At 41.2% G+C, this 27,558-nt stretch overlaps 4 protein-coding genes across 6 annotated transcripts; 3 read left to right on the top strand and 1 right to left on the bottom strand.

Moving 5' to 3' along the window:
* Positions 1-610: 610 nt before the first annotated feature.
* On the bottom strand, positions 611-9,084 carry LOC116257576 (ribonuclease TUDOR 1). The gene is made up of 17 exons (XM_031634464.2): positions 8,921-9,084; positions 8,466-8,631; positions 8,076-8,150; positions 7,816-7,929; positions 7,618-7,722; positions 7,278-7,484; positions 6,973-7,188; positions 6,778-6,885; positions 4,399-4,569; positions 4,110-4,307; positions 3,658-4,026; positions 3,355-3,582; positions 3,075-3,263; positions 2,929-3,006; positions 2,640-2,834; positions 1,626-2,003; positions 611-1,144 (listed from the first exon to the last, which is right to left on the bottom strand). The coding sequence occupies exons 2-17, from the start codon at positions 8,613-8,615 to the stop codon at positions 959-961; spliced, it is 2,967 nt and encodes a 988-aa protein (XP_031490324.1). The 5' UTR covers positions 8,616-8,631; positions 8,921-9,084; the 3' UTR covers positions 611-958.
* Positions 9,085-12,730: 3,646 nt separating this feature from the next.
* On the top strand, positions 12,731-19,822 carry LOC116257515 (uncharacterized). Of its 3 annotated transcripts, XM_031634349.2 has the most exons (9): positions 12,731-12,762; positions 12,873-13,045; positions 14,011-14,092; positions 14,209-14,654; positions 14,909-15,094; positions 15,615-15,722; positions 16,092-16,295; positions 16,447-18,776; positions 19,291-19,822. In XM_031634349.2, exons 3-9 carry the CDS (start codon positions 14,017-14,019, stop codon positions 19,817-19,819), a joined length of 3,879 nt encoding a protein of 1,292 aa, XP_031490209.1. In that variant the 5' UTR covers positions 12,731-12,762; positions 12,873-13,045; positions 14,011-14,016; the 3' UTR covers positions 19,820-19,822. The 3 variants fall into 3 exon arrangements, with proteins under 3 accessions (XP_031490209.1, XP_049934749.1, XP_031490211.1); XM_050078792.1 differs by lacking the exon at positions 12,731-12,762 and having other exon boundaries at positions 12,770-13,045; XM_031634351.2 differs by lacking the exons at positions 12,731-12,762; positions 12,873-13,045; positions 14,011-14,092 and having other exon boundaries at positions 14,537-14,659.
* Positions 19,823-20,247: 425 nt separating this feature from the next.
* LOC116257516 (inositol polyphosphate multikinase beta-like) lies at positions 20,248-21,659 on the top strand. The gene has a single exon (XM_031634352.2). The coding sequence runs from the start codon at positions 20,262-20,264 to the stop codon at positions 21,456-21,458; it is 1,197 nt and encodes a 398-aa protein (XP_031490212.1). The 5' UTR covers positions 20,248-20,261; the 3' UTR covers positions 21,459-21,659.
* A 691-nt stretch (positions 21,660-22,350) lies between these two features.
* On the top strand, positions 22,351-24,716 carry LOC116257821 (pentatricopeptide repeat-containing protein At5g15300-like). The gene is made up of 2 exons (XM_031634816.2): positions 22,351-24,199; positions 24,577-24,716. The coding sequence occupies exon 1, from the start codon at positions 22,533-22,535 to the stop codon at positions 24,192-24,194; it is 1,662 nt and encodes a 553-aa protein (XP_031490676.1). The 5' UTR covers positions 22,351-22,532; the 3' UTR covers positions 24,195-24,199; positions 24,577-24,716.
* The last annotated feature ends 2,842 nt before the right edge of the window (positions 24,717-27,558 follow it).

The raw sequence follows: 27,558 nt of genomic DNA, 5'->3' as shown, positions 1-27,558 counted from the left end.
TCATTACATAAACGGTCAAGATCAACATGAATGACATACAATTGCCATCGAAATCAGAAGGATTCCCAAACTGCAAGATGGAAAAAATAATGCAGGACTCCAATTGCGGGGAGAAAGAAGCCGAGGTTAAAAAGTTAAGAAAAAGAAATCCTTTACATTTGTGATTAATCGCGGAATTGGTGGTAGCTGGTATAAGTAGACGACCAGAGTTTTCAAACCTCACGCAGGCTGTTGAAAGGTTAGAATGTGGCCTTAGAACGCATGTTCTTAAAATACATGTTTCAAAGACATGCTCTGTTACAGGAATATATGTGATTATATATTTTATTACTAATTCCAACAGCCAAGCGCTAAAGATGATCACACTACGTTTCCTTCAATAAGAATTTGACAATTTTGAAATATAAGATCTGGGAACATGTGTTCCAAAATATTCCTCTTAAGAAATACCCTCCGATGGAACTGATTAGGATCAGTTGCGGCCAGGGGCTGTTTACAAGTAAACCAGGCGCATGCATCTTAGATCATGGGCTTTGGCCGAATTCAAAGAACAAAAAGCCATTTTGTATAACAAGCACTGAATGAAACTGCTTAAAAAGAACATTCAAGGTCGAAACAAGACATTATATAATCCATTGTAATATTGTCTGCTACAACTTGACCTCACCTGCCAAAAAAGTACCAACTAACTAAAATTGGAAATTTTCCTACAAAAATAAATTAGGTGACTGTAACCGCCGACCTCCTTGAGGGAGGGACACGTTTCTAAACTTCCCTTATTCAAAAAATTTGAAAACAAATATCCCGTAAAGAGAGAGTTGAAGAAGACCCAAGGAAAAAAGATAGAAAATATGGGAGGATAATACCATAACTCTTCCTCGGCAAGTTTCAGCTGGATAGTCCCCCGTTAGAATCCTTAAGCTGACTCACACCAACCGATAATAACTCACGACATTGTTCATCGACGACCACCCCTGCTTGCAGGCATATCAGACTCCTCCTCATCAGACATGACATCACCATACTGCCATATGTTGAGCCTTTCACGCTTTGCCTTTGCCTGATGCTCTTCTAGATTATCAAGTGCCGCCTGCCTCTCTTTTGTATCCCATCTTTTCCTCCTTTCTAGTTTAGCAAGCCCTTCCTGATTTTTCACAAGAAAAGACGAAAAATTGTTAATCCAGTTATGAGGCAAATAATATGTATGGCAGAATTGGAAAAAGGAACCACAAGATTCCACTTGTTCAGGGACGACAGATAACACTTGAAACGTCTTCAGCTTGAAGATCTTAGGTCCAACAACCTTTCCCAGAAAATGAAACACTTGTTGGCAGGGCACAATTTTCCAAACAAAAAAAAAAGGTTGGTTGCAAACACTTGATGAATTGGTTGCAAACACTTGATGAACAATTTAGACATAAACATTGGAGTGTCATACTAACTAGTCCACGCTTCCATCTGTTGAAGACCTAAAAACAACGCAAAAATGCCAGCCTTTCTTAAGCATGTCAGAATTCATGGATAATGTAGAAAATTCTTTTCAAATTTCAAGAGTGCTCTCTCTCTCTCTCTCTGTCTCTCTCTCTCTCTCACACACACGCACGCACAGAGGGCATGATTTTTACCCGCAGCATAGCAGCATTGATACTGGAATCTTCTTCCGCATCGACCAATGTTACTATGAGAACCGTACCAGTTCCTTGCCCCTTGACCTTTCCTCCTGAGGTGTCTCTGTCTTCCACCCTTGCCATAAGCTCCTTGGAACTACCAAGGGTGCATTCACTTAGATATTGAGCTGCTTCATGACCGAAGTCCTCCTCTAATGTCGGTACTTTTATGTAAGCAAGGCTACATAACTGAGCAAGTCCTGGTGCTGAAGAGACGGAGGGATCTAGAGGCCGCAACCGACTGTAAGGGATTGCCTCTTGGTTGCCATAATCAATGTAAAACACCTCAAAAACATCATCAGGTGACTGAACTGCTCCTCGGGGAGCATTCACAATCTGGTAAAGACAAGAAAAATCAGTAACAGCCAAAGAAACTTGTTTAATCACATTCAACAATTCTAGCAGAGGGGTCCAGGACATATCATGGCATACCGGAGCTGAAACAAACTGTCACTACCAAATGAAAATCTAAATGTGGATCGTAATCAGATCAATGTGAATGAGATGAATCCAGAACCAAACCACCTGAAGCAATATTGGATCCTATAGAAAATTGACCAGAACAAGCTTTCTACAGGTGAATGACATAACTTTACATTTTAATCTGAGCCAGCTTAAATAACTATCTTGTACAACTGAATTCAAGAAACCTAACTAACCAGATTGTTATGCAGCAAAAATGACATGGAGATCAACTTTAATGATCCATAAGTATATTGAAGTAACCTCACTAACCAGATTCCTAGGCAGCACAAATGAACACGGTGATCAACTTTTGTGATCCACACATATATGTGACACACAGTGCAATCATTGCAGACTGTATCTACTATCTGATTCTACAGTCGTAGAAGAAGATAAACCATGGACAAAACATAAACACTAATTCGCAGACCACACAGATTTTGATGCATTCATTCTTCAACAGAATAAACGATGGAGAGTGGCAAATGGTGCAATAGTTGCTCTTACCATTGCCCTGTTCCAGGAATTGTCTGCTGTATACTGTGCAAGGACAATTTCTCCCTTCTTTGGGCTGAAAACTCCTATGATGGAAGGGGCTTGGAGGTTCAAGGAGGCAAGCTGCTGCTGGATGGACGCCAGCTTCTTGTCAGCAACAGACTGGATGTAGAACCTACCACCACCCAGTACTTCAGTAACCACAACCTGCCAAAACATAGATCTGTTCAAATAAAGGCATAAACAAAGTCGGGGAGAGAAAAGCAAAAACAATTAATGAGATGGTATCATTAACAAGCACCTTTAGCACTTCCTTCTGCTTTGTGTCAGAGGTGGTACCATTAGCAACTTCCTGCCCTTCAACATAGTTCTCCCATATCTGAAATCAAAAGGTGAGTAAGAAACCTAAGGAAAATCAGAGAAAAAATGTACAAGTATGCTACGCACTTTAAGCTGCTGTTTCTTCGCACTTTGTTCAGCCTGCAAGAGGAGGTGTGAATCTGGGATACGGTCAGCACCAAAGGCAGATTGAAACCTAGCAAGTCCTGCTTCCAGAAGTGACACAGCCATGTTAGTCCTTGATTCCCATAGAGACCCCAAGAATGTTCCAGTCCTGTCAACTGTTTCCACTTCAATCTGCATTGCAAAAGCAAGATTGCAGAATCATAAAGCAATGTAACTGAATAAAAGCTGTGACCAAGAACCTGCAAAGGAGAAAAAAACAAACCTCAACATCCCTCTGTAGTATTTTTCTTCTCATGAAAGCAATAGCCTCATCAGAGTATGGCTCATCTCTACCAGGACATCTAACACCAGAAAAGGAGAAAGCAATGCTGCATGTCTCCTTTGGAATTAGCAACTTAAATCGATGACCGCTCAGGACGTATTCAACCACAGCTGGATGCCGTCTACTTCGTTGAAGAAATGGTAAAAAGTCTTTTGCCTTTTTAGCAGACTGAAAGAAACAAAAGGTACGTAAGTAGATTTAAGCATTTACAGAGATATCTACCCTGTAGATCAAGAGACTTACAGATGTCACAAGGTCAGTGATATGCATCACAGGAGGGTCCTTGGCCGAATGGATCCCCTTTTTGCCACTTATAGCACGAGATTCTGCTGCTAGTAAAGAATCATAATGATTTGATCGCTCTTCAAAATCACGATGCCTGATCACGGTGGCAAAACCACGAGCTACCACAAGTTCAGCAACATTTATTCCATCTGGGTGGCTACCTCCAGCAGCAGTAGATGTAACTTCATCACCTTCAGGTTTTGATGGAGACACCAGGAAAACAGAGCCAAAATCCATGATTCTCGAATCCGCTGAGCTTGTTGCTGGCACTGGATTTGGCCCGTCAGCAATGCCGACCTTTCTGGAGTATTCCATGCATACCTTGACCTAAAGACAGCATAAATTATAATGAAACCGCTCCTACCACTTGATAAATTATTAGTACAAATTTTAGACCCAGAAGTGCATACTTGCCGACCAATAAGGCGAGTCCGCAAGAACTCTTTGGCTTCTCGAGCATATGAAGCAGGTTTCTCATCCCTACGTGGGTTACCCATTTTAGGAGCCCTGATACTAGAAAGATTGACCCTTCGTTCAGCTGATGGGCTACCATATGGAACAGCATCATCAGCAACAATTATGCAATCCCCACTCACAACCTCCACAACCTGTTGATTTGACAAATCATGGGATGAGTATAAAGTTCAGATCATAGGTCAGGTGTCCAGCATAAAAGATACTATTTAAGTAACTGCATACTTTTCCAGTGAAGTTTTGGTCATGGATTGCCTTCGAATTTGTGACTGGAGGGACATAATTTGTCCAAATTTTCAACCTGTCCTTCTTGGCTTGAAGCTCAGCAGCTTTTAACCGCCTTTTGGCATCATCTTCCATCATGTTTGCACTCCATTCCACATATTTTGCTAAACCCTGTACAGGAAAATGATGGTATTCAGAAAACTGCATCATGTGAACTAACCAATGAAATGCGGGACAATAAAAATGAGCTTCTAAAACAGGCTCAACAGGATTAATTAGTCGAGTCTAATTGAACCTATATCAGCAGGAATCACTAGCATTATGCTTTAAAGCATATATGCTTCAAAAAAACACAGGAAATGGACTCCCCTTTCCAAAAAGTTATGAAGCTGAAGATTTCCAAAATTTCCTAGTATGGTACTCTGGGCAAAGGACTCCCCTTTCCATTTTTGGGTTCGTGTGCTATTCATGGCCTTTTGTTGCATTGCAGAAAATTTATCCATTCGAAAGAGTCAGAGAGATGGCTATTTCGTTGAGAATGGAAGATGAACATGAAAATTAATCAGGGGAGGAGAGATCCATTTTCACATGGAAATGTGCTTCACACCCCTGCAAATTACTTTCGCAGATTTTCTAAGCAACAATTCGAATGTTAGACCAGAAGAATGATCAATTTTGCTATCCTCAGTGCCAAACTTCCTCATGTCATTGAGGTCCTTACTTTGTAAACAAGCCCTAACCAGTCAGCAGTCTGAGATCCTTTAGAGAAGGTAGAGAGAATAACTGGCAACCAAAACTGTAAATGAGAGAAGTAGGCACTTAAGATGCTGATTGCTGCTAAAATTCAACAAACAATCCCAAAGTCATATGGGTGCAGGTATGGGTTCAGGTATAGAGATATAGGTACGGGCACATCAATTTTAGAAAATGTGGATAAAGGGGGTAGGGTCTGGTATATATATGCATATATGCAAAGTACCACAAAGTTTTAAAATAAAAGTAACATTTAAATAGACAAATAAAAAAAAACACATGTTAATGACCAATAACAAACAAAAACAGAATGAATACTGAGTTAGATCCAAGCTGAATCAAATAGAAATAGTAGTTTGGATCAGTTTCGATGCAAAGAATGCCTATGTGTGTCCAAGTACTGCCTATGATGGGAACCTTACAAAGGTACCCACGTGACTCCAATAGGGGCTTGAAACAGGGGAAAAAATAGACCTATCTGAATGGACTATGAGTACCCAGATGTATAAGAATCTAAGTCACATGAGTACTTCAGTAAGGTCCACGTACCCGTGTCGCCGTACCCGTACCCAAAATGGGTACTTTGATACTTGGATACCTATAGATCCAAACTGCTTAATTTTATTTTGATTTAATTTTTTCGACCTTACTTTTTATTCTATTTCACCTTACTTTTTATTCTATTCTTTGGATGTGAAAATTCGATTGATGTTCATATTTGACTAGGGGGCTGCTTGGTTGTCCATATGTTTAAAGTTTTTCATAGGTTTCTTAAAACACACTGCTGTAAGAGCCGTTGATATATATTTTTTATGTTATTTATTTGTTTATGTTGATGTATATTCTTTATTTTGATACATATTTTCTAAGTATTTCTTATTGTTTATATATATATACGGCCGTACCCCCGCACCCAAGTTTTTTGAAAAGAGTCAGTACCCGTACCCCCACCGGTACGCGCACCGGTACCCGTACCTATATGACATAGATAAGAATGGAGTATGAGTACAGATGAGTAGGCAACTATAGGATAAACTATAAAGTTAACAATTAAAAACAATATATACAATTGGGGTTAAAGAAGTATGCTGTTGGCACACTCCCTTTTGATTAGATTTAAAGTTTTAACTCTCTTTTTCCTTAAGATAGTTATGACACCCAGCACAACACTTGACTGTCAATCTGTGTAATTGTATTGGCCTCTGGCGGTTTTACACTGGCTAATGAACACTAGCTACAAACTTCGTTGGCAGAAGTTTGCAATTATGTAAAGTGTAAACAACATTGATCTGTCTGAACTCTGAAGATGAAGTGATAGTCCTTCAAAATGGAACTCAACTGTCAAGACTGAAGCATCCAACATCATTCCAGAGGAGCTTACAGAGTTCCTAGTTGGACCTTGAACCTGTCCTTTTTACTTGATCCAACTTCTCCCGGGAAACAGATTCTAATGACTCAACCAGATGGTCTGTAGCATTCCATGAACCTCTGCATTCCTATGAGCTTGCACATGCAAACCATGAAAAGGACGATAACACTCCACTTGTCAGCCTCCTTTTTTTACTCAGTGCCTCTTTTTCAGTACAATGATATTTTTATGTATATAAAAATATTAAAGAAACTCACATTTTCTACAAGCTCCAGCGCTAGATCCTTTGCTGAATCTCCATCAGGGTAATACACCGATCCAATTAAATTGCTGAATTTGTCTACACCTTCCAGTACAATGCGCACCTGCATTTGAACTAAGAATTAGAGAGAATAAACGAAAAAATAAAACCTAAATGGGCGGGATTGATTGGATAAAAAACAAACACTCACTTCTCTGTTCAGAACACGAGTTTCAGTGAAATGCTTTGCTTCCCTTCCAAATGGGTCTGGCTGGACTTCCCCAGATACTGCTGCCGATGCAGCAAGCTTCTGTGCAGAAGTTAGTGGCACTTGACTTTCTGCAGGAGCATCTCCATTTGTCTCTGTGGAAGTAACCTCAGGCTCGATCGTTGCTTCCACTGCAGCTCGTCTCCCCATTGAAGGAGCCTGTTATGTAGTGATTACTCAGATATATATACAAAGGCAAAATGTAGAACCTAGTAACCGATATTTGGTATAAGAAAGTAAAACCTCACCTGGATACCTGCCACGAACACTTGAACAAACTGAAACTCAGGCAGTAGATAGACTCTTATGGTGCTTCCATCGCGGACCTGCTCAACAATGCCCTGCATAGGTCTACCTTTATTGGCACCCAAAAGACCCATTGCGTCCAGGTTACTGGGATCCCCAATTGCAGAAGGTGGCAAATTCCTAATGGATGCCTCCGAGGCACCGGGTTCCTGCATTTGAGTAAACAAGAATGAATAACCTACGAAAACCCTATTTCTGTGGCTTTCAGACAAATAATCCACTTAAAAAAGACGCTTTTAGATTCTCAGGAGAAAACAGTATGACTAAGGAGAGCAGACTAGCCTTGCTCCAACGGCCTAAGCCCTGTTGCTTCGCCTGCTCCTCAAGACGCAAAAGTTCAGACAGAAAAGGGCTTGCTTCTCCTTTCTGCTGACCTTGTTCCCTAACCTGCAGCAATGGAATGTAACGACAACAATGAGATTCATAAAACGAGTGGTTCTTTTTCAACTCCGACAGTAAGTAAGTGGACTCGTATATGACCTTTGCCCAGCCTTTGGCAACTACAAGTAAGGCTAGATTTTCGTCGCCGAGAAACACAGAACCAAATTCCCGGCCAATGGATGGAACAGTGTAATCAACTCTGAAGGTAACCTCCTGCTCGAAAGAGTAAGAAAACCAAATCCCACCATCATAAAAAATACAGATATAGGTATGACCATAATCAATAAGCATGCAAGGTATAGAAAGCATAAATGCAAATCGATAAATAAATCAAGAAAGCGGAAAACGCAAAAAGACACCTTTCCAATGCAGAGCTTCCTCAAATACTCTCTACTAGCCCAGGCGAACGGCTCATCAACGCCGCCTCTGCGAGCCTATGAATGAAGCACCATTCAATAAACGAGTTATAAATATGGATCTGATAGTGGTCGTCACAAAAGCAGGATAGACTAAAAAAAAAAGAAAACCTCAAATAGCAACCAACAAGTCCCGTCCCCGCAGAGCAGATCTTTTTGTTATTCTGGAAACTAAACTAATAACGGGAAATTCCACAAGAAAGTTTGCCAACAAACATTTGAATTTATGGTTTTCAGTCCTTTTCTCTAAAGCGAGTCTGTTTCACCAGATCACACCACCAGAAAAATAAAGGCAAAAAGTGAAAAAAGATCAACCATGCTCTGCAGCCGTACCAATCTCGGAGCGATGAGAGAGGACAGAGTGACCGTCTTCTCCGGTGGGATCTCCGCCTTGGTGCTCCCCATGATGACAAGGCAATCGCCCGAGGGGACGGCCTTCACTCTCCCTCTCAACCATCCAGTGGCCCCGGCACTCGACGCCATGCCGGATCCCGACGATCTGCACCAAAGTCACCGTTATTAAATCAAGCAAAAGTCCCACCTATTCACAACAACATCACCGGAAGTGATCCAAATCTAAACATCCGATCCCACAAGTAAAAGAAAATCCCAAGGAAAGGAAAGGCGGAAAAATATCCTTTTTACGCGTAGAAGGTCAATCTAATCGCAAAAAAGGAGGATCTGTGAGTCTGCTTCCGGAAAAAGATCCAGATCTTCAAACATCAGACGTCAACACACCATAAATTCTATCAAATTCAAGAAAGCGAGAGGGAGAGAAGAGAGAGAACCTCGATCTCGCCTAGAGATCGAAGAAGAACAGATCAAATGGAAAGGAAGAATACGCCGATCTGTTCTTCAAATCTCCGAGAGACAGCGACGGAAGGCGTCGATAGCCGCTCCACCGAAATCCTCCCCTCCGCTTAGATTTGTCGCAGCGAGAGGCCTTCTCCCTCCCTCTTCCTCTCTATTTAGGGAAACCAAAGCAGAAAATAATCAACTAGTGCCCGTTATTTCAATTATTTCGAAAAGGCTCCGCTTTGTAGGCCCGTTTACCGACAACTATGATTGCCCACTCTTCGAATGTCGACACCAGAAACAAAAAGGTGCGGGTTCGGTAATATTGGTAAGTTAATGGCGGGTAACTGATTGAAGCTCTTTTTCCTCGTAAGGATATCCAAAACGCAACCGCAGTACCGCCACCCGGACCCAACAAGCACGATCTCCTCCCTAAATTGGAACGAGACTACAAACCGATCCGATTCGGACCCCTTACCGATACGAGACACTTCCGGGGCAACCCACTAGCGAGCTCAATGTAGCACGGAAGGCGACTGGACCCACTTGACTTGGCCTGAGCTTTGGAGCAGGGTGCAGTCCGGAGACTCGGACACAGTTGAGTCGATCTAGTTTGACTTCCTGCACCACCGCGTGGGGTCGGCACGGAGAGTCGGTTCGGTTCTGCCTTCCGCGGCACCGAGGCTTTGACTTTCTGCTCCGGATTTTGGTAGGACGTGTTAGAATATAATATTGGCAAGCGAAATTTCATTGTTCAGCTTACGTTTGCCTGTAATTTTAAAAAAGTGACTATTCTTGCATGTTTTTAAACAAACACGATGGCCTTCATTAAGAAAAGACGACAAAAAAAAAATCTCAAAAGTAGGCCAAGATCAATATAAAGCATCTCAAATGTGATGTGATTAACTTAACTTCCATGCAATAATAATAAAAAAAAAGTGGTTTAAGCTTCTTCAATTGTCGTATTTTTCTAGTTTTATTCGTGTTAAATGTAAAATATACAACCATGATGTGGGTAGAAACATTTATTACAAATTAAGAGAGGGTTAAATGAAACATTTAACTTGTAGTAGCCCACGTGTTCGCCTTGAAGATACGCAGCGCCTCGTTGTGGCGTGGTCGTAATCTAGGAACAGATAGAGGCGATATTTTCTAGAAAAAGTATCGTGCTTTAAGAAGAAAATCAAATTAATACATGGCAGTAAGCGAGCAAATAAATGCATCTGGTCTCCATTTTCGCATTTCGAAAAAGTTTTAAGACTTCGGAAAAATAATAGAAGCTTCTTTTTTTTTTTTGCATGAAACTACAAAGGTAAAGACTTGAAACAAACTTAGCATGCGAAATAGAACACGTTAAAAATGTAATTTAGTGATGAAAGATAATATTGAAACAGATGCAGCAAACTTCAGATGAACTTTTCCTTTTTTTTTTTTTTCTTTTTCTGGCATCAAAACTCAAATGCAGGCCTTTTGTCTTCAAAACTCTAATTTCGGAAAAAGAAATTATTGCTCCAAAGACTTAAATTTAGTATTAAAATGAATTAGGAAAAAAGAAAACAGATTTTTCAATTACATCGAAACTATTGAAAAATTGGCTCAACTTGAAATGACGACTTGGCCGGAATGGTTTCACTTTATCATGAATCACAAATATGATAAATGGCCCATTCATTGGCTCGTGTGGGATGGGAGAGCCCTTGTTTTCAGGCTTACCCGGTGATGGGGCGGGCTCCTGATTTGGAGTTGGGTAACTAATTGCGCGTTCTCGTGACGGTGAGTCATGGGTCGGATGTTTAATGCGTTACGCTAGTATTTATGGCATTAAATTAACAACTGCCAACCGTAGTTTTCATTATTTGAGATTCTTATTTTTACTTGTTTATATTATTAGTAAATGATCTTATCTAACATCAAAGCAAAGATGATGAATTTAAAATCTTCAAAAAATTTAAAACTAGTTTTGATTAGAGTTAATTTCCTTTTACTGCTTTCGCTTTTCCTATTTGTTTTTTATTTGCAAGCAATTAAAATACTTCTTTTGAACGTTATCGATATGAGTGAGTTAAATTTCAGTGGAAAAATATATTTATTTAAAACTAAAATATGTCCAATACAGACAAATTGTGTTGATAATGTTTGTTGGCGAATATGGAAGTGCAGTAGCGACATGACGTGAGGGTCTAAAAATAGGGAGACGTGGCGGATCTGGTGGTGTCCTTTCTTCACAGCAGCATTAACGTTAAGTGGCTGGTTGGCAACACGTTACATTTTCTTTTTTGTTACTATTTCATAAATTTACTGACAAATCATAATGAGTCACTAATTCTAATCTCATGAGCATGAGCATCTATCCTTGTGCAAGCCAATCGAACCATAAGGGCCGAATCCCTGAATAGCTTTGGGAGTTTTACATCTTCAGTGAGCAACACCTTCTCTCAGTCTTGGAGTGTTTTCGAAAAGTAAACATACAAAAAATGTGGCAGGGATGAAATGCGGTCTTACAAGAACCGATAAATTTTCCAGAAAAGACGCTCTGCATTCGTTATATAATGAGAAAAATGCTAACGTTTGAATTTGATTTGACCAACTGGGAAAATGTTTTATCATTTTTTGTTGGATTTGATTGTAACTTGATCAGTTATGCATTTGGGAACCATAAATCTAACTCGATGATATTCATGAAACACTACACGGTGTTCTTATTGCATGTTAGCTCTAAGTTGACTCAACTAAACGAACAAGCATTATTTGGCTCCCTACAGAATCTATAAAGGTAAAATTACACCATTAAAGGATAGGATGTGATTACAATGTTGTTGCTGTTTTTATTTACCTATCCTTTGCCCTCCTAGCTAATATAGGCTACTGAATTATGAACAAGGAGGAGAAAAATTCTCTTGGTGATTGCGATGCTTGAACACAGTGAGCAGATGGCGAATTCGAGGTGATTGAGCGAGACTTGAATGAATATGGTAGGAAGTTGTTGCTGGGTGCGGAACTGTGGTGGCCGTGGGAATGGCAGATGGCCGTCGGTTGCATTGGAGCAACAGAGAAGGATACAGCAGTACCTCAACGGCGACAAATTGGTGATGTGATCTTGGCAGGCGGCATCAGAGCAGAAGCGCCGGTAATCCATTGCGTAGCAAATCTGACAAGTGGAGGAGAATGAAGAAGAAGATGAAGAAACAGAGAGAGGAGGAGTGGGGAAAAGAGTTTCTGCCAATCACATGACTGTTAAAAAAAAAAGGAGTGTAGTTTGGTGGAGTAGATGTGAAAGGATCATATTTGAATTAGATATACTACATTTAACCATATCTACATTTTTGATATTTCAGTTCTAATTCAGATTCAAATATGAATGAAAAAAAGTTGTATCCATATCCAAAATCTGATTTTACAATCTGAAGCCCTACCTAATCCATTTTTTATGTTTATGTCTAAATCCAAATCCGAATTTTGAACGCCAACTTTCGACATTAGATATAGGATATTTGTTCAAAACAAATCCTATCCGAATCCGTACCACTGTTATTTCTTAAATCTGAATCGGATCCCAATTTTTAATAGGATATTAATTTTATTTCATATCCGATTTTTTCGAATAGAATCGGTTCAATTGAATATCCAGTTCAAATGAAATATATCGACATCTCTATGGTGATCATGAAATGAGATTTTAAAGAAGAAGCTGGATCTGAATTGTTGAATTCGGGTCTCATCGGACTGTAGTGGGACCAACCCCGATGGTGATCAGGATCCGTTGGCACCATACGCAAACGTTTTTTTTTTTTTTTTTTGCAAACCCTGTTCAGGGAGCGTGTCGACGCCGTCGAAGGTGGGTTTTCCAGAAACCCAGTTTCAACAACAATCGCACGTTCGCTGTTCTCTCTCTCTCTCACTCAGATTGTAATTTGCAACTTGCAAGTATCTTTCTTTGGATTGCAGGCCGCCGGCCCCTCTCTCTACATTTCTCTCCGTCTGGCAGCGGTAGGAGGAAAGGAGAGAAGAAGACCGCCTTCACTCCCTCTACCTCTTGTACTTGTAGCCGATGCCATTTGCTCAACTCGAGCGGGTATCCATTGTTTCTGCTCAATCGAGCGTCATAGTTCTCAGTTCAGGTCGGCCACATTCACTTGCTTATTTTGCTTCATTTTGATTTTTTTGATCTTGCTGGATATATTGTTTAAACTAATTGATCGTTCATAAGGAGTAGGATGTAAAGGGTTAGCCGCTTCCTGTCTTCGAACAGCCTGATTTCACTAGTAGGATGATTGAAACAAATATCGTTATGATTCCTACACTTTCTACTTCTTTTGTGGGTACACATTTGGGGAGAATGGTCATGAGTGTAGTTGTTAGATGTCCATTTGTTAAACCCAGGTCACTTGTTGATAGTAGCACTGGTATCTAAGTGCACAAAAATATGGGTACACACACATCAACTGTGATGTAGTAAAGCGTCAAAAGATGAGTGGAAGTTCTTCCTTCTATCATGCATAATATAATTGTCATCTAAGCTTTAGATATTCATGTTTGTGATCCAAACAAAAACCAGGTTTCAAAAAATGTAACCTTGAAAACTGGTTTTTTTCATGTCACTCAAATACACAAACCAGGCTTTGAAAACTAGTTAAAAAACCAAGTTTTCAATTGAATCATGGGTTTTACACCTTAGTATCCTTTATTTTCCCTCCATCCGGACATAGTGTCAGTCCTTCCTCAATTTCCCTCTCCTATTTTCCATTCATAGAGGAGAGAAAGCCGATTATTGACACTGTTGTCAGATTGCCTGTCATGTATCAAATGCTTTTTTTGAATGGAAGCATTGCTTGTGGTTGTTTTCATATCGTCGTGGTTGTTTGATGGAGAATACGCTAATGGTCGGCCATTGAATCATGGGTTTTGCACCTTCTTGTTGGAAAAAAGAGGAAAGAGAAGGAGTTGCCTAGTATCTCATCCTTTGCAGCTTCCAACCTCTAGTATCAAAACCATAGTCGTAGAAAACGTGTTTTTTTGGGAAAAAGAAACCTGTTTTATACTTCTGTAATAGGGCGAAGATTTGAAAAGATCCTTATTTTCTCAGCTGCGGATGGAACCGATTCCAGCGGCTCAAGCAATGAAATGGTGCATCGAGCTCGATAAAGGCCTCCGATCGAAGAAACCAGGTCTGCTATGTCTTCGATTATGTTGCTTGTTTCTGCATTTTACTCTTTTCTCTATTTAGATAATCACATTGAAGGTTTTCCCTTATTGTGGTTCCTTTCTTTACATCTTTCCTTAGGGCGTGCTGTTGAGGCAATTTTGTGTATGGGGCCTAGGCTTGTGAGGTGGAGTGAGGAGTCGAATATCCCAGCATCTATGGCCCATATGTTTGGTTTGGTCCTGGGGGAAGACAGAGCCTTTGCAAATGCGATTATCCTTCGTCTTGCAGATGCGTTCATGTCTGGTGATAAGATCATTAAAGCTTCTGTTTTGAAGGTTCTTCTGATGGAGATGAAGTCAAGAAGAAGGAGGGGATCAAGGTATGATGGTATTCTGGCCAAGAAGAGAGTGCCTAATCATATGGAAGTGCTCAGAAGGATTAAGGTTGTTTTTGACAAGGGCGACGTGGAATCGAGAGCATTGGCTTTACGAGTGATTGGCTGCTTTGCAGACTTTGGAAAGGATAGTGCCGAGATACGTTATATGGTAGTGTCCACGCTGTTGGAGTCGTCGCATGTAATGGAGGTTAGGTCAGTAGCCATTTCCTCTTGGTTTAGAATGTTACAATAGTTTGCCTGTTTATTTAGCCTTTGTGAGTTTAACAAAGTTGTGGATCCTGTTTATTCCAGCCTCTAACTGGGTGCTATTTATCTTAATTTTTTGTTGGATTGTCCCCATTTGCTGACATGGTCATACTGATTAGTTGTCTGATATCTATTCACACAGAGACATCCCAAAACGCTATTTATGAAATGCTCCTTTTACCTTGTTTAATGCAGCTAAAGGCTTCATTGTTTGCTGCTGGTCACATTTGTGAATTGTCAGAGGGCTTTGCGTTTGTTGTGTTGGAGATGGTGGTCAGCCTTTTGGCTTCAAAAAGGGCATGTTATGCTGTAAAGAGGGCAGCGACACATGTTTTTGCTAAAATGGGAAGTTCGTATGCCATTGCTTGTAGAGCTTATGAGGTTAGTAGAACATGATTCTCTTCTGCTTGAAGACTTTCTGGGTTAGTCTTCACATGACATGAAACATTGTCCTTCAGTTGTTCTAAAGCAATTATTTGTTTTACGTTACCCAGCCTCTTCCTCATGATACCACGCTTTCCTCATTTTCTTATGCCTTTCTGTCCTGAACCGACGATCTTTTTGCCCTGTCCATATATCTCAATTCTCCAGCTCATCTCCTTTTTAATCAATGGCTTATGAGGGTCTGGTTTGTATTGTATGGGTTTTCTTTCATATGTGTGTCCTGCTTCCCATTGTAAATTATTTATTGCTGGATAGCAAGAAAGCAAGTGGCAGAAATCATGCATGCTGGTGCATGTAACTATATATAGTGCTGTTGAGCTTTGCAATTGCATTTAGCTTTTTTTGTTATCATTGGCTCTTTTTTCAGAGCACCTATGCACCGCTTTTGAAGTTCTAATACGAAGAGTGGATACATGTTCATCCTTTGACTGGATAACTTTTGTCTTATGTTTGGTAGACTGGAAAAAAATTGACTATGGATTCTCAAAATGCTGAAATTGTGGCTGACATGCTTCTAGCACTTACAAAACTTGCTTCCAAATCATCAGTTCTCATTTCTGACCAGGTAAGCATCCAGTTGAGCTGCATTATTTTTTATACTAGTATGGGAAACCAGGCTATGGTTGACTTATTTTTTTCTGCTTGTATAGTTTTGTTGTCCTTCTAGACAAGTAGTTGCTTCTATTTATGCTGGCTATTGTGGTTATCAATATTGACAGGTGGATACTTTTGGTTATGCTCTTAAAGTGCTTCTTCTAGTGCTATTGCCGGCTTTTACCGGACACTTTTTTGGCCATTAGAGTATTCATATGCCACTAGTAGTCTGCTGCTTTAGTCTGGTGGATTTTCTTTTAGGTGCTTTGTTGTTGTCATAAGATCATCAAAAAATCCTTTTTCTGGCATTAATTGGTGCTCTTCTTTTCCTTGGCCTCAGATGGATTTGCTCCTTTCATTTCTGAGCGTTGATCTGCCATCCGATTCACATATAACAGCATTGAAATGCTTTTGGCTTCTTTCACCGAAAGCAATTTCATGTATTCCTGTTCATGAGAATGCATTGAGAGCTCTTCTTGGACTTTTAGAGAAGGCTGATAGTCCTGTGAATTTGCGATGTGAGGCCATGAGAGTTTTGCGCAAGGTTACTCTCTCCCCTCCCCCTCTCTCCATCTGTCTGTGTGTATGCATGTTCATCTCACTCATTCTCATACCTTCATCACAAACACATTAGGAGAAAAAAATAATAATTATCCTTTCACTATATAACTGAAAATTTCATTGTTACTTGACAGATTTTCCGTTTTTCTCTACCATCTCTGGATCAGTCTATTGTGGTTGATTTGATAAAGGTTGTAGAAATTGCTGCTCGTTCTCATAATCTGGCAGTCAAACATGTCGCTTTTGGCCTTCTAGTGGATCTAGCTTTCTGCATTAGGAAGATTATCCCAGAAACTAGGTGTGATAAATTTGATGAATGCTTGATCATGTCCAAGTGCTATCAAACCAATCCAGAAAGCACAAGCCCCTTATCTGGTGAAAATAACCTACAAATTCTCCCATGTCGTCTGACACTGTTGATAATGGATGAAATTACTTTGCTTTGTGAGAAGGGGGCTGCTGAGATCAAGTCAGGAGTAGCCATATGTGGATCAAAGGAAGAATTGCATGGGGAGCTAGAGCAAGAATTTCAACATTTACTTGGACTTGTTAGGGTTCTCATGAAGGAGTATCCTATGGTATCTCACCTAGCACTTTGCAGGGTCAAAGGCTTGGTAGAAACCTTGGTTGGTGTTCAAGGAAAATTAAATGGTGATTCTGTTGTCATTTTCAAAGAAATGAGCAAAGGCTATGATAATCAAGAAAATTCTCAATCATCTAGTGGTGAAGTCTCTACAATTGAAGGAAGGATGCTGGATTCATCAATTGCAAGTCTGTTGTTTTCTTTATGCAGATTTTCTTGCACATGTCTTGATTTTCTTGATGCAGCCGATGCCATTGATGCTAATATTAGCGATACTGTTAGTTTGCTTATGGAATGTGTCTGGAAAGATAACTTCAGTCATAATTCTGGGACGTGTATGATCCTTTCATTCTTTCTGCATTTTCATGTAAAGCTCAATTTATTGAAAAAACCAAATCAGAATTCGACCTTCAGCAGGCATGAATGTCTGAAACAAAATTCCCAGAATAGTTCCTCTTATTCGGTAGGGGCAATTTATGAATATGACCAAGTTGATGGGCAATCACAAGTTCAAAGTTCAAGAGGGACATCTCTTCACACAAGGTTGAAGGTGGGTGTACTCTCCAGTAGGCAGGAGGGACCTGAAGGTTTTAATCAACCAGAGAGCTGCCAATGTCTGGTCGGTGATGGTGGAAAAAGGACTGGTGGCCTGACAGAAACTAATCATGAAAATGATTGCATGAAAAACTACCATGATTCTTTCTGGGTTAAACATGAATGCTTCACTTTGGATTTTGCAAAAAAAATGATTAGGAATAAGGAATTTTGGATAGTCTACAAGATTGGTAAATATGCTGCTATTAAAGGTGCTTGGTTTGCAACTTCATTCATATTCAGCCAGTTGCTTTGTCCTGGAGGAGTGCAATCAGATTCTTGTTATTGTTGGTTGAGAACAGTTTCAGATTTTACCTGTGCTGAAAGTGAACTCCATAGCCTCTTTTTTGATGAAAAAACCATCCAATTTCTTGACTGGGTAAAGATAAATGACGACAGGAACTTTAGCAGGATATTTGCAATGGAAGCCACTGATTTTTGCTCCAAAGTACCCAACATGCAAGAATATGGAATTAAAATTGCAGAAGTGCACAGAAAAATTTGTCTTGCAGAGGTAATGTTATCTACTGCTGCTACATTAGAACCTACTTTTTATTTTCAGAGATGGTTTCTGAAGCTAAGAGCAAAGACCCTTGAATATTTGTCGGACATGTTAGGCATGTTGGAACTTTTCACTTGTGATAAAAGGAGCGTCAGAAATGAAGAACATGCTGAAAAGAATGTCAGGATGAGCTTTCACAATGCCCAAATTGTGGATGCACTGACATATCAGCTCACTCACGTGTCATTTCAGTTCAGAAGTTTAGCCAAAGAGTTTGATCTTCTAGCCATGTCATTCATGGACATCGACATGGAAAGCTTTAGATATATCTCGATTCTTGCACTTAATTGTTCCTTATTAGCCTTCTGTGCTGCCTTTGTTGTCTTTTTTCCTGAACTGCCAGATAATGAATTTGATGTGTTGAGCTCTAGGAGTTCAAGAAAGCAGCTTCATGCAAAGCTGGTACATGATCTGGCTGAGCGATTGTGGCATGCAGATACAGAGATCAGTGAAGAACTGTTTTTGTTCTTAAGAACTTTTGGGAACGTATTCTTCTTGCCTTCTGGAACACAGTTTTTTAGCTATGACTATGTCTTGGGGGGATCACTCGAAATTTGCAGGTTTGCTATACCACGGGTGCTTAGGTTGCAAAAGGGTGCAGTTGGGGAAAACAGTAACATTGACCGAGTCGATCCAGTGATGACTGGGGTGGACCATCTGTCAGAAGTATTGGGAAGATGGATTCACCTGCCTTTCCATATCCCAAGCTTTTTTTTCCAAACAAGGTACCTTCTCACATACAATAAATGCTTTTGAACCTTACCTGTGTTGAATATTGATGTCGCATCATGGAATAGAAGCAACAACTTCTTCATGTAATTTGGATGCTTCTGAGCATTAGTGCTGCTCATCGTGCTCTGTTTTAGGTTGGCATAAAGGATGCCGTAGCACTTGAAAATTGCATCCACTTCATGAGCTCCAGGACCCTTAAATTAAATCTTCTCCTACAAGAGTTTCTTCCTTTCTCCGCATTTTTGAGAAATAATTTCCAACCTCTTGTGGCATTCTTCTGCATTACTTGCAAAAAAGTGCTACAAGAGAGTCATATGGGTATGAGTCATAGTTTTACATCACGTACTACTAGAACTTCATTTCCATATAGGATAAGCTAGCTGTTTATTTCGATCGTATGTATTAAACTGCTGTCGCCAATCCTTTTGTTGTATAAATGAGACTGCCATTGCTTTTGAGGTATTTCTCAATCGTCATTAATCAAATTTGTACTTGGTTGTGTTGTAGGCGTTGTATTGGTGCGGAGATCTTTTCAAATTCAGGAAGCAAGGATTTTGTACAGTCGACTGCTCAAGGCTGTTGGCTTCATCTTAATCTCTGCGTTCAAATGAAAAACGTACCACCTAAGCTGCATACTGGCATTGTGAAGATGTTCTGCATTGTTGCAGCTCGACCATCTGATTGTCTGGTAGATGCTGAGGATGTGAAACAAGTGAGTGTAGGTTTTCAAGCTTGGGAGACTGAAGAAATGATGAACTTAAATGAAGAATTACTGCAGTATATGAGGGGTGAGGCTTCTGGCAGGACAGCTGAAACGGTTGAAGGGCTTGAAAAATCAGGTTTTGTGAAGTCATTTGCAAGTTCACGGCCTAACCAGAACGTGCAGGGTTTCTCAACATGCATGCTTGATGTGTCTGCTTTCCCGGTGGGCACTTATCAGTGCAGTTGGCACTCTTGTTGTGTTGACAGTAATGGTCGTTGTTGGAGCCTCTTGCCTCTAAATTCCGGACCCATTTTTACAGTAAAAGAGACGTAGCATTATGTTTCACGTTGCTTTCCTTATGCAAATGGGCCACCTTCGCCCTCACTATTAGCACTTAGCAGCTACCACCTTCCCATTACCAACAGCTACCATACTGCTGCTGCCTCTGCCATTCCCATCGCTATATTAATTCATTATCCTACCAAGTACCAAGTCAAATCATCATTATTGGTACTGCTTGACAATCACCAATAAACTCCACCATTGAAGTTGTGGTTACTGCAGTCCTGTCACCACTCTTCTACTGTGTAGCTATTGCTATCGGCAGACGCAGTTGCTGCTGTCTAAAGAATTATCGGCGCCTCCAAAAGTTGTAATGACTGCCGTCATTAAATTGAGTAACATGAAGTCATGTAGAACAGAAGTTTTGAGAACGTGAACTCATGTCTGGGATTAAGAACAAAATGTAGGTTCTCAACTGAAGTGCATCTTTGAAATGCCCGCTCCTTCAGATCTTCGGATCTCTTTCGAGGGTTCATCAACACACCGTAAAGCCACGGTGTTCCGGGTGGTGTGCTGGTTCTTTGCCATACGGTACTTGTCATCAAGACAAACAACGCGGCGAGACGCGGTTCCTCTTCCTTTGTGTTGGTGCGGGCAGTGCGGCATCTTCCATCGAATAGGCAGAAAAACTGGTGGTGGATTATTCCTTCGTTTATATTGGGTCGACATCTTCTGTCGAACCCAAGGCGGAAAAGCTGGTGCCGGTTTCCGTTGCTATGCCGGGTTCTTGAGGGAGGAGGGAAGCAGAAGGGAAGGAGATGTTGCTAAAAGCCCCACCGCACCAGGTCGCCGATCACCAAGCGGCCGAAGGAAATCTCGGACTCCTTATCGACGGCGCAGGCCGCTGCAAGACCATGATCGGGGGTCGAAGGAGGTGGGGTTTTACCGATCCTTTTGGTCGAACTCCCAGTTGCCACCGAATGTCCATCGATTCTTCCCGTCCTTCTACGGTACCCAACTTCTAGAAGCTTCGGATGGTTCCGGTCCCCGCGAGCACCTTGTCATCGACGACGTCGTCTCATCCCTTTATCGTCCCTCTGTGATTGACGTCAAAATCGGGTCCAGAACGTGGTATCCCGGCGCATCGGATGAGTACGTGGGCAAATGCGTGGAGAAGGACCGGACTTCCACCAGTTTGAAACTGGGGTTTAGGATTTCTGGGTTGCAGGTGTATCCGAGTGAAGAACCGGGTTTATGGAAGCCTGGGAGACGTTGGGTGAAGGCCATTCTCAGTGCTGATCAAGTCAGATCGGTTCTGAGGGTGTTCGTTTCATCGAACGCTTCTTCAAGTTCGCCAGATTGCGCGCATGCACCTGCCGTCTTTGGCGGTCCGACCGGAGTTTTGGCGCAGTTGCTGGAACTGAAGCAGTGGTTCGAGAAGCAGACGTTCTTCCACTTCTACTCGAAGTCGGTGCTGTTGATGTATGGCCAGGATGAGACCGACGGTAGCCGACCGGTGGTGGCTTCTGTGAAGCTTGTGGATTTCGCCCATGTTGTGGATGGGGAAGGAGTGATTGATCACAACTTTTTGGGAGGATTGTGTTCGTTGATAAAGTTTGTGGAGGATATACTTGAGAGCATTGATGGTAGTGTGGCTTGGACTAGCAAACTTGGGTCTGCAGCAGATTGATATACTCAAACGCAGTTAGAGTCTGCATTTTAGTGCGATCACAAACTCTTCTTTAAGTAGTTACATGCTGTCTTTTGAATATTAATATGTAGGAAACTTTCAAGAGTTGATGTTTGGCGATTCAAGAAGGGTGGTTATTATATTCTTCTCGATCTCCAAGTTTTATAAATTATCACTAAGAAAATTTTTTGCTCTTGTGAATTCTATGCTATGAACCTCCTAATAGGTGGAGAAGGCCGAATTGTTTTCTGAATTTCTCCCGTGGCACAAGAAGTTGGTAAATGTAAGAAGAACGAGAGGAGAGACGTTCTTTGGGAATTTTTATTTCGTTTTGTATGTTCATTTTGTGGCAGGATATAACAGTGATGGCGAGAATAGGTTGTGTTGCAGGAGATATCGACGTGTTTGCAGGAGACGCCCTCTTGACTTTGTGGCTCCTTGATGTGATCCTGCCCCACCGCAAAGTGAATTTGCAATTTAACCAGAGAGAGAGGGAGATAGTCTATATCTTAATTCGTCCTGAGCGATAGCAAATTGAAAACAGTCATCGTCTAATATACCGAAAGTAGTGAACACTTATCCTGATTTAAGGCAAAACAATATGTGGGTTTATTTGTATTTGACATTGATTAAATACAATATTCAACATTAAGTGACTTAATTATTTATTCCGCCTTCGTTCCGTTTACAACTATGCTACTGAGTAGAAAATTATGGATTATGCATATCTGCATGACGTAGTATAGACATTGAAGTGTTTGACTTGCAACTCACATGTTTTAATTCTACAATAATCTTATCATGGAAAAGTTAAAAAATTGACCTTCTTTAATGTGATTTGTTTAGTGAATTGGTTAGTTGGAACTTGGTTCAAAGTACTGAAAGTTCCAAGCACTATAAAATCTTTCCCACTCGGCTTCTTTAATTCGTGATTCGCAGGAGCTTGAGCACGTAACAAGACAAGAATTCCACCTTAGATGAGCATCTGTGTGTGCGTTTGTTTTTGACGAGGCAGTGACACAGAAACACGCCTTCGAATCGTTTTTTTTCGTCTGAAGCAGCGAACCAACATGCATGTCGACGACTCCCCAATACTTGGCGTCTTTGGTGGAAGGTTGCACTGGTTTGGCGGACCTGCTCCCTATCCATGGTCGAGTTATCAAAAATGGACTGGCTCAGAATTTCATTCTTGTTGCCAAAATGCTGGTGGTCTGCTCGATCTCGGGATGCATGCAATATGCGATGGCCATTTTCAACCAAGTACGAACTCCCAACGTGTTTCTTTACAACACTACCATCAGAGCTTGCTGCAACAGCAACAATGCTCGTCTAGGCATCTTATTCTACCGTCGGCTCTGTGGAGATGGGATCTGTCATGATTCGTACACCTTTCCTTTTGTGCTCACTGCGTGCCGCAAGGTTTTGGCTGTTGCAGAAGGACGCCAAGTCCAGGGCCATATCATCAAGCATGGGTTTGGGGCGGACGTTCTTACGCAGACCCACCTGCTCAAGCTTCTCGCTGATTGCGGCGACGTGCATTCTGCTCGCCAAGTGTTTGAGGAAATGTCCATGAGAGATTTGGTGTCTTGGACAACCATGGTGTCAGCGTATGCCTCTCGGGAAGGCTACACGGAATCTGCTTTCAGATTATTCGAAGAAATGCCTTGCAAGGATCAAATTGCGTGGAACTCGATGATGGTTGCCTTTCTTCAATGGGGCAACCTCGTCGCTGCTAGGCGAGTGTTTGATCTGTCTCCACAGGGGGATGTGGTTGGATGGACCGCTATAATTCGTGGATATGCGAAAGAAGGGGACTACTGGGAGTCATTGAATCTCTACCACATGATGAGGACGCGCTGTGTGAGGCCTAACCATGTCACTATTGTGAGTGCATTGTCTGCATCAGCTCATGTTGGCAGTCTTAGAGATGGGATGCTGATACATCAGCACATAGAAAAGAGCGGTGTGTTTCTTGATGAATATGTAGGGACAACACTTGTGGATATGTATTCAAAGTGTGGAAGTATAGAGAGTGCTGCTAAGGTTTTTGGTATCATGAAGCGTAGGGATCTATACTCGTGGAACACGATGATACAGGGGTTAGCTTTTCATGGACGTGGGACTGATGCATTGAAGTTGTTTAACCAAATGAGAGCAAATGGGTTGATCCCCAACGAAATAACCTTTATAGCCGTTCTAACAGCTTGTAGCCACATGGGTCTGGTAGATTTGGGTCAATTTTACTTCACGTGTATGAAAAATGAGTATGGCATCGAGCCCTCAATTGAGCACTTCGGTTGTTTAGTGGATCTTCTTGGTCGTAGTGGATTTTTGTTTGAAGCAGAGGAACTGGCTAAGAGAATGCCCATAGAAGCGAACGCTGTGGTTTGGGGAGCTTTGCTTGGCGCTTGTAAACTCCTAGGGAACCTTGATGTAGGGGAGAGAGCACTGAGGGAGCTATTAACATTGGAGCCAGAGAATAGTGGGAATTATGTGCTTTTATCAAATTTGTATGCGGAGACTAATAGGTGGGATGATGTGGAGTGTGTGAGGAAGATGATGAAAGATCCGAGGATTGAGAGAAGATCAGGCTGTAGTTCAATTGAATTAGGTGGTGTTCTACACGAATTCGTTCGAGGGGACAAGTCACATCCCTTGTCTAGGCGTATCTATGAAACTTTAGACAGGCTTGCTTTGCAGCTAGACAGTTGCACCTCCATGGATGGCTGCCTTTAACAGTGGTAAGGGATAATCTTGTCATCCTGATCCTGAAAGCTTGCTCCTGCTGGTTTAGTTGGACAAGAACATCAATTGCGATGTCAACGTGAAAATTTCAAGTCATTTTTTGGAAGCGCGTGAGGTGTAAACATCGAAGTGTAGTTTCTTGTATATATATATATATATATATATATATATATATATATATATATATACTTTTTCATCTTGTTATCCCACTGATTTTGGGGTCTTTCGTATGAGCATTGTTTTGGGATCTTTTCCACTGGCACGGGCATATCCGTGGTATATAAACAACTGAAAATTAGCTGCTGCAAATATTTGTTCTACGGAGGATTTCTTCCTTCCAGGAGTAACTGCGTACATGTGGTTGGTTTTGCAGAAAACTTCCGTTAGCACTGTTGTTTGTGAAGCCATTGCTTCCAAAGCCTGAGCTTGGAAAATCTGGGTTGACCTTAAAAGCTGTGCAATGGGTCATTAATCTGGCCGCCAAGATATCATGAGGAGTTTCAAACGTTCGTCCCATTGGTTTTTGAAAAGCAACAGCCATCGACAATACCTGTAATTGGCCTAAGGCTTTATTGGGCAAGGCGGGTGAAAGAACAGGCACTAACTTGGTTTGATCTTGCACTTTTTTCTTATTAAAGAGGCAAGCATTGATCGACTACCTGGAAGTAAATTTTAAGTTCAGATATTTTTCCTTTTGCATTATGAAACTATTCCGTCTATGCATATGTCCTCAAAGAAGTTCAGGACATTCGGCCCCGGTGGTCCCTTCTGGTATTTCAAGCAAGCTGTTGAGGTAGCATAACAGGGAAGACGAAGTATTGTTATAGTCGTATCCCCCAATAAGAATGCTTCAACAACAATAAAATAGGGCAAACCACCACAAAACTGCTGAAAAACGGAATTACAGGGCAGCGTGCATAAGATCAAGATTTTAACACCAATGTTGCAGCAATATATATCAAAATATATGCTAGAGATGCAGAAAAAAAGGAGACACCAATTTACGTGGAAAAACCCTCAATAATGGGGTAAAAAACCACGGGCAAGAGAGACTTTCTATATATCAAGAAAGGGAGCCAAATACACGAGCAATAATATCCCTACTGTTTTAAGAAAAACAGTGAACTCAAGAGAGCAATAACAATCTCTTATGCGAATGAAAGAAAGAGCCCCAAAGATTCAAGAAAGAAATCACCCAATGAAGACTCCCTTCATTTTCTCTTTCTTCTTTGTCTTTCCTCTTTCTTCTTGGCGTGCCAATCGACCCACGCACCTTGCTTCTCCTCTTCTCTTCCTTGCCTTCCTCTTCTTCCTCTCCTCTTGATGTGAGCAGCCACAAGAGGAAAACACTCTTCTTCTTTTCCCAAAAGAGATAACTAGAGAGAGAGACGTGAGAGAGGACCGTGAGGAAGGGGCACCATCGGGTGCCCTTCCTTTTTCCCGCCCGTCACTTAAGTGACGGGCCGGGTCGGGTCTTGAGGCTGGACCCGACACAACAAACTCCCCCTCCAGCCTCAAGAGAGGGATCATACCTGCAAAATAAACAAAATTAATACACTGCCTTAAAGGCAGTCATCCCAACTAAATCTCTACACGTCATGTTTCTCCTTAGGTAGAGACTTCGTCATCATATCTGCAGGATTCTTCTCTGTCTGTATCTTTTCTAACTGAATCAATTTCTGCTCAAGCACATCACGAATCCAATGATATCTGACATCAATGTGCTTAGTCCTTGAGTGGAACGCTGAATTCTTTGCCAAGTGTATAGCGCTTTGGCTATCACAATGCAACATATAGGTCTTCTGACTAAGGCCTATATCATGAAGAAAACTCTTCATCCACAACAACTCTTTACAAGCTTCAGTTGCTGCAATATATTCTGCCTCTGTAGTGGAAAGAGCAACACACTTCTGCAACCTGGACTGCCATGATACAACTCTCCCTGCAAAAGTAAAAACATAACCAGAAAGAGACTTCTTAGAGTTCAAATCACCTGCCATGTCTGCATCAACAAATCCTTGTATCTCTGGATTAGATTTACCAAAACATAAACAGTAAGTGGAAGTACTTTTCAGATATCTTAGGATCCACTTCACTGCTGCCCAATGCTCCTTGCCTGGATTTGACAAGAACCTGCTAACTACACCAACTGCATAAGCCAAGTCTAGGCGTGTGCAAACCATAGCATACATGAGACTCCCTACTGCGGAGGCATATGGAACATTCTCCATTCTTTCTTTCTCATCTGCTGAAGAAGGACATTACTCATTTCCCAATTTAAAATGTGCTGCTAAAGGTGTACTTACATTTTTAGCATCTTTCATGTTGAACTTGCTAAACACCTTCTCAATGTATTTCTCTTGTGATAACCACAACTTCTTGGCCTTCCTATCACGAACAATCCTCATGCCTAACAATTGTTGTGATGGCCCCAAGTCTTTCATATCAAAGAACTTGCTCATATCGATCTTCAATGAAGCTACATGATGAGAACTCTCTGATGTAGACACAATGATCTACGGCTGACTTGCGATACTTTTGATTTATCATAAATGCATCAAATTTCTTGTACTACTGTCTAGGTGCTTGTTTAAGTCCATACAAGCTCTTCTTCAACTTACAAACCATGTGTTTCTTCCTGGCAACCACAAAACCTTCTGGTTATGTCATGTAGATTTCTTCCTCTAGATCTCCATGAAGAAAAGTAGTTTTTACATCTAACTGCTCCAACTCCAAGTCTAGACAAGCCACCAAACCAAGTATTACCCTGATAGATGACATTTTAACAACAGGAGAAAAAATTTCATCAAAATCAATACCTCTTTCCTGCTTGAAACCTTTCACCACTAACCGAGCTTTGTATCTCAACTTGCCTTGACCTTCATTTTTAAGCTTGTAGACCCACTTGTTCTGCAACACTTTCTTACCTTTTGGTAGCTCTACCAAATCAAAAGTCTTGTATAAAGAATTCATCTCATCCTTCATAGCTTTAATCCATTCATCTTTATGCACATAATCTAGCACCTCTGCATAGCATTCTGGCTCTCCACTATCTGTAAACATAATATATTCATCAGTAGAATATCTAGTAGATGGTATACGTGTTCTTTTACCTCTACCCAATTGCTCCTCAGTTGGCTCTGAATGCGAAGGAAGCTCCCCCTCCAACTCATGCTCATAATCAGTTTGAGTCTCCATAGGGCTGTCATCTGTATACTGTTCATCTGTCTCTCTTTCCTCTTCCTCTACATCTTCATCAGTCTCACCATGCTCAGATGAAAGTTCTTCAGGTTCTGCATAGGTTGGCTCATGAACACCACTAGCATTCACACCTGACTTCGTGTCTCCCATGACA

The sequence above is a fragment of the Nymphaea colorata genome, chromosome 7, assembly GCF_008831285.2.
Source record: "Nymphaea colorata isolate Beijing-Zhang1983 chromosome 7, ASM883128v2, whole genome shotgun sequence".
Classification (NCBI taxonomy): domain Eukaryota; kingdom Viridiplantae; phylum Streptophyta; class Magnoliopsida; order Nymphaeales; family Nymphaeaceae; genus Nymphaea; species Nymphaea colorata.
The sequence above is the reverse complement of the archived record's forward strand: the minus strand, read 5'-3'. Positions and strand labels throughout refer to the sequence as shown.